This window comes from Lolium perenne, chromosome 3 (assembly GCF_019359855.2).
Source record: "Lolium perenne isolate Kyuss_39 chromosome 3, Kyuss_2.0, whole genome shotgun sequence".
Taxonomy (NCBI): domain Eukaryota; kingdom Viridiplantae; phylum Streptophyta; class Magnoliopsida; order Poales; family Poaceae; genus Lolium; species Lolium perenne.
In genome coordinates, this window is record NC_067246.2 from 30766879 (window position 1) to 30775630 (window position 8752).

The 8752-nt window shown below is 43.4% G+C and overlaps 2 protein-coding genes across 2 annotated transcripts; one reads left to right on the top strand and one right to left on the bottom strand.

Moving 5' to 3' along the window:
• The first annotated feature begins 759 nt into the window (after positions 1 to 759).
• Positions 760 to 4095, top strand: LOC127340845 (uncharacterized). The gene is made up of 8 exons (XM_051366599.2): positions 760 to 956; positions 1031 to 1177; positions 1257 to 1372; positions 1560 to 1649; positions 1797 to 1899; positions 1970 to 2044; positions 2452 to 2547; positions 3698 to 4095. The coding sequence occupies exons 1-8, from the start codon at positions 855 to 857 to the stop codon at positions 3755 to 3757; spliced, it is 789 nt and encodes a 262-aa protein (XP_051222559.1). The 5' UTR covers positions 760 to 854; the 3' UTR covers positions 3758 to 4095.
• A 554-nt stretch (positions 4096 to 4649) lies between these two features.
• On the bottom strand, positions 4650 to 5884 carry LOC127340844 (protein NEN4). Its single transcript, XM_051366597.2, has one exon. It carries the CDS (start codon positions 5726 to 5728, stop codon positions 4805 to 4807), a length of 924 nt encoding a protein of 307 aa, XP_051222557.1. The 5' UTR covers positions 5729 to 5884; the 3' UTR covers positions 4650 to 4804.
• Positions 5885 to 8752: the final 2868 nt, after the last annotated feature.

The window sequence follows — 8752 nt, forward strand, 5'->3', positions numbered from 1 at the left end:
GACGTATGGCAGAATAAGGAACACATTCCTCCTTTTTAAGTAGTGTAGATGATAAATTGGTGGAAGTTACAACAGGAAAGTAATAAAACGAGAAGAGAAAAAAGATCTAACTACTAGTGGTTGTCCAAAAGACGGAAAAAAACTGGTGCGATGTTGCTCTTCCAAATTATGTACTTCCTTCAATACATGAAAATTATCAGACATTTGTTAAGGTTTAGATGTATCTAACTACCACTTCCATCCTCCTAAAGCTTAATTGCACTTTTGGCTGGGATGACCATGCTATGACTGGTTTTGGAGAAAAATGGAAAACTTTCTGTTTTGGATAGGTGGTGTACTTTGGCAAATGTGTTACAAAATTGTAATGGTACCTGACAAAGAAACAATCGAACGCGTGTTTTGGCAAAGGCCATAAAATGAAGGTGTCTTGTAGCAAATTTTTTCTTAGATATATTATTTTTAGAAAGTCAAACTATTATAAAAAATCATTAACATGCAAAATACAAAATCAATATATGAAATATATTTTCACATGCTATCTACAAAATATCCTTAAGACTTGAAACGGAGGTAAAACTTTTTAAGTCTAGATATATTTAAATTTTGATAAGTTTTAGACAACTCGTATGAAACGGAGGAGTTTTTTTTTTCTGAGAAGTTCATGGAACGGAGTAGTACGTCTCCTTGTGGAAAATACCTTGTGCTTGTGGAAAATACCAGGATGACTTGTAGCCTTTTCAGAAGTTGGGAGCAGAGCTACCACTCTGCGGATTGGCAGCCCAGCCCACAAGCTCTGCGCGTCACTACCGCGCCACCTCCCGCTCACCACCGGCGGCGACCACCTTCTCCGCGACATGGCGGCGGCTCCGTTGAAGGCCGCTAGCCCCACCAGGCTGGCCTACTTCGACGACATGTGGGCGCTCAGGTCCCCCGCGACCGTCCTCTCGCTGCACCAGGTCCTCTGTTCTCCCCTCTCTCCCTCCTCACGGTCAAACCTAGACCCTGACCAGGCTCCTGGTGGTGCGCGCAGGAGGAGGGTGGCCGGCGGGCGGTGGTGCTAGACGCCACCATCTTCCACCCGCAAGGCGGCGGCCAGCCGGCCGACACCGGGGTCATCTCCGCCGCCACCGGCGCCCCGAGGTTCCTCGTCGAGGATGTGCGCGTCAAGGACGGGGTGGTGAGCAACGGGATTTTTCACGATCCGGGACTTGTGCGGGATATTGTGCATATTTTATCTGTACCGTGTTCATGCCTAGGTTTTCCACTATGGGCGATTCGAGGATGCTGCTGGAGACGGGTGCGGACCAGAGCTCGACAAAGGGCAGAGCGTTACCTTAGAAATCGACGCCGGCCGGCGCAGTCTGAACTCAAGGTATGGAGCTGGAACACGCACGATGTAAACCCATTTGTTATCTTCTTTTTCGTGTTAGCAATTCGATGTCGGCAAAAATTGCGGCAGTCGACACTAACAAAATCAGCACCATTTCATTCTATTTTTTTTTTTGCCTTGCTCTGTAAATTCAGCGAGTTTTGATTGTGCTAAACCTGCAATGGTGCAGGCTTCACTCTGCAGGTCATTTGCTGGACAGTTGCATGACCAATCTTGGCTTTCATTTCGAACCTGGGAAGGGATACCATTTCCCTGATGGGTATATGACGACTACTTGTTTTTCCATTCTTCGTTCTGTTCTTCTGTGCACCACTGGCTGATTGATTGCCTCTATGCCCAGCTTGCTTTTCTTTACTTGGTATAAGCACTCCAGCAGTCCAGCTCATGTTAGTTTTGTTCATTGCAGACCTTCCGTTGAGTATAAAGGAGTTATTCCACCAGATCAATTGCAGGATAAGAAAACTCAGTTAGAGAAACAGGCAAATGAACTGATTTCAAAAGGAGCCAAGGTATAACCAAGAAATCTCGATATATGGAAGTGCATAATTTTCTACACTTAATTATTTACCCTTGATGCAGGTTTTAGTCTCTGTTTTTCCTTATGAGGAGGCAGCTAAACTATGTGGAGGCGCTCTGCCTGGCTACATTTCACAAGTTAGTTCTCTACTCCTTTTAGAGGAATTTGTCTTCCATGTATTGAGTGCACACTCAGCCAACATCTTTGTACTTCAGATGTTGGCTCTGCATTTGTTTGATACTTGGAAAAACAATCAATGTGAAAGCATGTGTGGTTGCATATAACATATGCAGAGATTGTTCTATTGTGAGCCCATCTTGAATTATGAAACAACTCGACAATTGATATAATGAATAGCTATTTTCTGGTATAATTCAGTGTGTAATAGTATCTGTTTTGGGTGTATGCTGTTTTAAAAAAAATCAATCCTGCTTTATTAGTATAGCTGTTAGTGAATCCTAACTTGCAGTTTTGTATTTCCCTAATTCCTACTCTTCCATGAATTAAATAATATTGTCTTGCTAACAAAATCTTTTTATTACAGGATAGCACTCCCCGCATTGTGAAATTTGGTGAGTATCCTGGTTGTCCTTGTGGAGGCACTCATGTAGCCGATGTTGCAGACATTGGCAACCTAAAGGTATATTCTCACGCATGTCCAAATTTCCAGAAATCTTAAAAGCAAGTCGTGAAAACTATCTAGCGCAGAGATTAGAACAAAATTGAGTTTCTTCTACGAAGTTGAAGATGATTTTATAACAAAACTTGAATAGATAGTACATCTTGTTGGTTATCAGTGGGATCATACGTATGATATTTTTGAGCAACACTCATGAAAATCAGACATTCAGAGAAGTTTTAGTTGTCCCGTTGATGCTGATAGTCCATGTATGATCTACTCTCGTATCTGTTTAGCTGTCGTCCACATTTCTTTTGTGCAAGTTGAGTGATGGTAGAGAGTATAAGCAATATGCTTGTACCTGCGTTTCCAAGGACTTGGTCGCAACATGTCAACAGGGCGAGATGGTTTTCATAGGGAATTTCAAGGCCATAATGATATTCAATGACTCTGTGCACTGCCATCAGGAAACTATGAAATCCAACTTTGATGGTTTCGATAAAATCAAGGCCATAGACACATACAGGGAGCATTGGGCAAAATGAGGTAGTAAAATAATAGGACACATCACATTGTATACCCTAACAGTTTGGTAAGAGAATGCAAAATAATCTGGTCTATTTTAGAAACCGCACTGAAGCAACAAAAGGGTCTAGGCATTTAACTGTGCCAAAAAAACGAAGAGGAAATTACACAAGAAACCTTGCAGCACAATGAGGAGTCAGTTTTTGACGGAATCAGAGAGGAGATATCGCTGTGGCGGACCGCTGGACGAGTTGTAGCTATCTAATGTAACCTTTTGTCTTTTTTAGGGTTGACATGTTGCGACCAAGTCCTTGGAAACTCGAGACGACTACTTGGTAGCCTACTACACTAGAAACTGCAGTAGGCTACCAAGTAGTGGTCTCGCAGTAGCTCTTGCCTGCAGTTGTTGCTGCGCTAGATTGCCCCGAGGCCTGTCTGGGACGATCTCTGTTATCTATTTGCCCCATCTCGGAGCTGCTAGCAGCCTGGCTGTACTCTTCTTCTCATCTTAATAAAGATCGGCCTCCGGCCTTTCGAGGAAATTGCACAAGAAACACATTCATGTTTTTGGTAGATTGGCTGATTATTTCCTTTGCCATGCCCTTCTTATATCTGGAGGCTGATCTGATCTTCCATGCTTCATCAGGTCACGAGTATCCGAGTCAAGAAAGGCGTTACTAAAGTCTCCTACAGCATCAACCCATAATTTTTTCTGTACATCTCTCGCCCGTAGAATTCGCGAGAGAAGTGAAAGAATAGCTATCTAGTGGATCAGAAGGCTGGCATTTAGTTCTGTGTGGCCATGCTAAATGTCCAGAGAACAAAGTAGACAACCGCATATAGTATTTGAGAAGGTACTTGTTTTATGTTCGTCGATTTGTTGTCTCCATCTCCTCTTGTACCTTGGTACAGCACTGGAAAGGCCGATGTGCAGCGTGTGTTCAGGTGTAAACCTTAGCAAGCTATCCTGCATCTCCTTGTTCATTGAGATATATGTACTGCCTTTTGTATTGTGAAATATACCATTAGATATTTGCTTCACTAGACTGCTGAGTGTGTTAGCTGTCGTCCTATAGGGTGGTTTGGGAGAGGTGCAGAGTTTGTCACACCTCCTCTGTCCTGAAGGTTGTTTCTAGAAATAATGTTTTGGTGATTTACCTTGAGGTTGAGGGTAGCTTTGGGAGATACTCCCTCTGTTCCATATTAGTAGTTGCAGATTTGGATGGATTTATTCACAAAATATCTCTATATACATCTAATTCAGTGACAACTAGCATTGAGCGGAGGGAGCATCTTTTAGAAAAGTAAGTCTACCAGTGGTAAAATTAACTATTTCTCCTTTTTGTAATGGCACCACAACAATCACATCAAAGAATAAAATTACATCTTCAATTAATGAGTCATTGGAATGAAGGAATAAAAGAACCTTCAATCCATGTGAAATTGCCAATGGCTCAGAAGAATAAACCCAGAAACGAATGAATTGTTATTCTTTATATATACAGATTTAAAATAAAATGAATTTAACAACTGCTTACAACAAATGGAATGAAATGTGTTGCATTTTTTTGCAACAACAACTAAATGATTACAACAAATGTAATGAAATGTGTTGATATCTAATCAAACCTGAGTTAAATATGAACAGAGCTAGCTACCTAGCAGGGTTTTTTGTACACTGCACATCAATTTCCATGTAGAAATGAATGAATGGAAATCAGTATCCAAGCAATTAGTCGATCGACTCGATGGATCATCTAACGATGGCCCTCGAGTGCCTGAGGATCATGCTGAACGGCGTCGTGGTCACCGGCCGCCGGGCTCTTGGAGCGGCGCTAGGCGTCGCCGTTGTTGTGGCCTTCACCACCTTCCCCGTACTGTCCCTCTTGCACGACCTCCCGTTCACCTTCTGAACCGCGGCGGAAGCAGGAGTCGTCACCGCCGTCACCGTGGAAGACGCGGCCGCACGAGCAAACGCCATCTGCAGCGTGTTGGTGTTCGGCTTCGGTGCCGTCGACCTGTTCCTGTTGAAGACGTTGCCGGCGATGCTGTTGGCGGCCCTCCGCCGGGTGACGGCGCCGTCGCCAGCGTCCTCGCCGCCGAGCACGCCGGGGAGGCTCGACTCGAGCAGCAGCACGGTGGCGCAGTGCTTGAGCACCTCGAGGTTCATGCGCGCATCATCGAGGCTCCGGTGCGTCTGCTTCCCGATCCCGAAGTACGTCGCCAGGGTGGCCATCTTGAGGTCACCCGCGCGGCGCCCGAACACCCGGCCTAGCACGGCGAGGGAGTCGACGACGCCCGCCGGCTCGGGCGCCGGGCGGCCTGCCGCGGCGAAGGAGTCGCGGACGCGGTGGCAATCGAAGCGGCGGATGTTGTGGCCCGCCCAGACGCGGCCGTCGAGGAGCTCGAAGATGTCGTCGGCGACGTCCTCGAACGACGGGGCCTCGGCGAAGGCCGCGGCGTGGGACGGGGAGGAGGCGAAGCGGCCCGAGACGGCGGAGAGGTCGTCGGGCTGGATGAAGGTGGAGTAGGCTGAGAGCTCCACGAGGCGGCGCGGGCAGACCAGGATGGCGCCGAACTCCAGCATGTGCCACCGGCGGTCCGTGTCGGACGCCGACGGTGCCGCCGCCGTCTCCACGTCGAAGAACACCATCTCCTTCTTCATTGTCGTCGTCATGGTTGATAGACTACGTTCGGCACGGTTCCTGATGATCTTTGCTTTGTAGCAGCTGATTGGTTGGGTTCTTGGCGATCGATTTCTCTTGCTAGCTGTTTCACGATTGCCGTTGTGATCTAATTGTGACAGTGATCAATCCATGATTCGGTATATATAAGTTTTGACATATGTTTGATGGATTGAAGCAATTGGAAGCTGGAGAGAGAGAGAGAGAGGAGAATATTTGTTGTCGTCAATGGAGGGTTGCTTCGTTTGGACGGCGAGTGGGTTACCGTTAGGATGGGGAAGTTAGTCTTCCAACAGTTCAAGCAAGCAAGCGAGCAAAGCTACCTACCTACCCAGCTCCTCCTAGGGAAGAAAGGAAGACAGATGCAGAGGCTAGCTAAGATCACAGCAACTTTGATCAAGAGATGCGTGCATGGCGGCGGCGGCGGCAGCTGGTAGCTAGCTTGCACGTATGTGACGGAAGATTCCAAGTTTCACAAGCATGCAACCGCCAACCGATGATAATCAAGTCACCTTTCTCGTCTCGCTGATGATTAGTTTCGTTTGTTATTGTCGTTGATGAATGATGATGATAATGACGATGATCAGTACTGTAGCATGCATGTCAGAAGCTAGGAACAGGTACGGCATGAATGAACGATCAACAAACGACTAGCGAGCCTTTGAACATTTCAAACCCCGTACGTGTGTGTGTGTGTGACACTACTTTCACTAGTTTGCATGCGTGGGGATTCATCGACCGTATGCAAGGAGAGGAAGATTACACACTAGCGCTTACCTTAATTGCACATATTAGATTACTTTAGAGACGACATGACGCCACTTTGCGTCCGTGCGTGGGTCACCACTCTACGCACGCACGAAGTTGTTTTTTTTTTCTTTTTTTAGTGGAAAAACGGAGAATCCATTATTTTGAAATGCATCTTATTATGGAAGAGTGTACTACCTCCCTTCCGAAATATACTTGAAACAAAATATATGTATTTCTTCTATTTCAAAATAAGTGTTACATATTGGCTCATGGGAGCATATGATCCCACTATTTTGAAATGCATCTTAGACATATTTTAAAATGTTAAAAATTTTGAAACAAAATATCTGCATATACATCTTAACGTGCTACGCGTCCACATAGTCATTTCGTGAAAAATAGGCTTGGCGTGTGACATATGTAAAAAAGACAAAATTTGATGTTAAAATAAGGCTTTTCACAAGATAAACTTTCTCCGTTTTAGCTAAACCATAAAAAATATCATCTTTTCGTGAAACTTGACGAAATCACATATACTATAGAGATATACATGTAGAACTTTTTATCAAAAAAATTTGACACTTCAAAATATGTTTTATGGTAGAGGCATCCTGGAGCCGAATTAAATTTTCCGTCTAAAAAAGTTTCACAGATGTATAAACTACGTGTGCAAATTTAGATAAATCCATGAGACTTATTTTAAAACAAATGAAGTACGTACTTGTTACCTGTCTAGGATCAAGAGCGAACTGAGGAAGAATATTCCTACTAGATCGGTCGCTTGCTAGATAGGGTATCTTCTTCCTAGAGACCGACCGATGGATCATGTTTGCCACACTCTGACGTCAGCTTATAACTAGCCTCCTGCCGCAGTCTCCATTCTCCTCATGTTGTAAACTGTCTCAAATTCTCCTCCAGCCATTTTGCGTCAAGTCATTAACAGTTGCGCCGCGGTCTTCTTTCCTTATCAATCCCGGCACCCAAATTGTTGCACGTGTTGGAAAAGTTATATCTACAAAGGTACCCCAAGACCACGGGACCGAAATCGAATCCAATCCAAGCAACACTGGTCAGCTAAATGCACATTATGCACATGCTATCATCTTATTAACGAAACAAACTTGCAAGAACATTTGCCAACTATTTATTTTTAGATTCTAGAAGGTTTTTGTAATACATTGTACTTACCTAATACACTAGAAAAAAAAACTAGTAATATATGTTCGATTGTAGGCCATGTAGGTCACTCTCGCAATAACTCAAGATATTATGCACATTGAAATACACATATACATATACAAAAATATGTGTGTATACTCTGTAGTTTATGCAACTATGAAAAGTTAGTTCAAGGATAACTGTTATTACAACATATAATTTAGTACAATCAAATTTTGTGTTGATATGCAATGCAATTGCGCAAAAAATAACATTATAACTAGTATTGTAATGTCATCCATTATAATACTTAATCATCAATGAATATAAATTCCCACAGGTTTTACTTGTGCATAAATATGATTTGATTGATATGCACATCTTCAGTGCACTTGGTTTTATCTCATGTATACAAACCAATCCTACATGTTTCTCAAAAAAATATTATACACGAAATTACTCATGGGAAACAAGTTGAAAGTACATCAAGGATCCCTAAAAGGGTTTTCTATGATTCATTCGTTGCAGCGCAATTAGGGAGCTAATCATTTAATTCCAGCTTTGCAGATTTTAGTTCACAACGATCATGCCATGATAAGTTAATCATGCTATCATTGTACCGATCATGGAAATTGCGAAGTGGATAATGTTGTGTGATCCTTAAAAAGTTTAGAAAAATGTATAGGCTCCTATGCAATGTAATTTGCATTTCTTGAGTCATAGATACGCCAAACTATCTCAAGAGGTGCACTTGACAAAGCACGAGGACAAAGGATCCCACAAAAAAACACACAAAGCTTTCCTTCAAAATCCACTCAAAATGCTCAATATTTGTACACATACCCGGTGCATCCGGATGCTTTCATTCCGGTACTTCTAACCATGTTAGTTCAAGAAACAAGCATATGCCAAATATTGATGTGTCACTATCTCAGTCAACACTACCAAGTAAGGTGTGCATGGGAAACCACGGAGCATTTATAAACAATGTCGAGGAAAGTCTTATGTATAGGGCTAGAACTTCAAAGGCAATTCCATCCGATATCTATGAGCAGAGACTTTACACTAATATGTCCAAACTTAAATATGAGGATGTCGTGTTCGACCTA

Excerpts from the sequence above, each read along its gene's own strand:
- LOC127340844 (XM_051366597.2), bottom strand. The coding sequence starts at position 5,728 with ATGACGACGACAATGAAGAAGGAGATGGTGTTCTTCGACGTGGAGACG.
- LOC127340845 (XM_051366599.2), top strand. The coding sequence starts at position 855 with ATGGCGGCGGCTCCGTTGAAGGCCGCTAGCCCCACCAGGCTGGCCTAC. Across the intron at positions 1,178-1,256 it reads TGCGCGTCAAGGACGGGGTG|GTTTTCCACTATGGGCGATT; the intron begins GTGAGCAACGGG and ends GTTCATGCCTAG. Across the intron at positions 1,650-1,796 it reads GGATACCATTTCCCTGATGG|ACCTTCCGTTGAGTATAAAG; the intron begins GTATATGACGAC and ends TGTTCATTGCAG.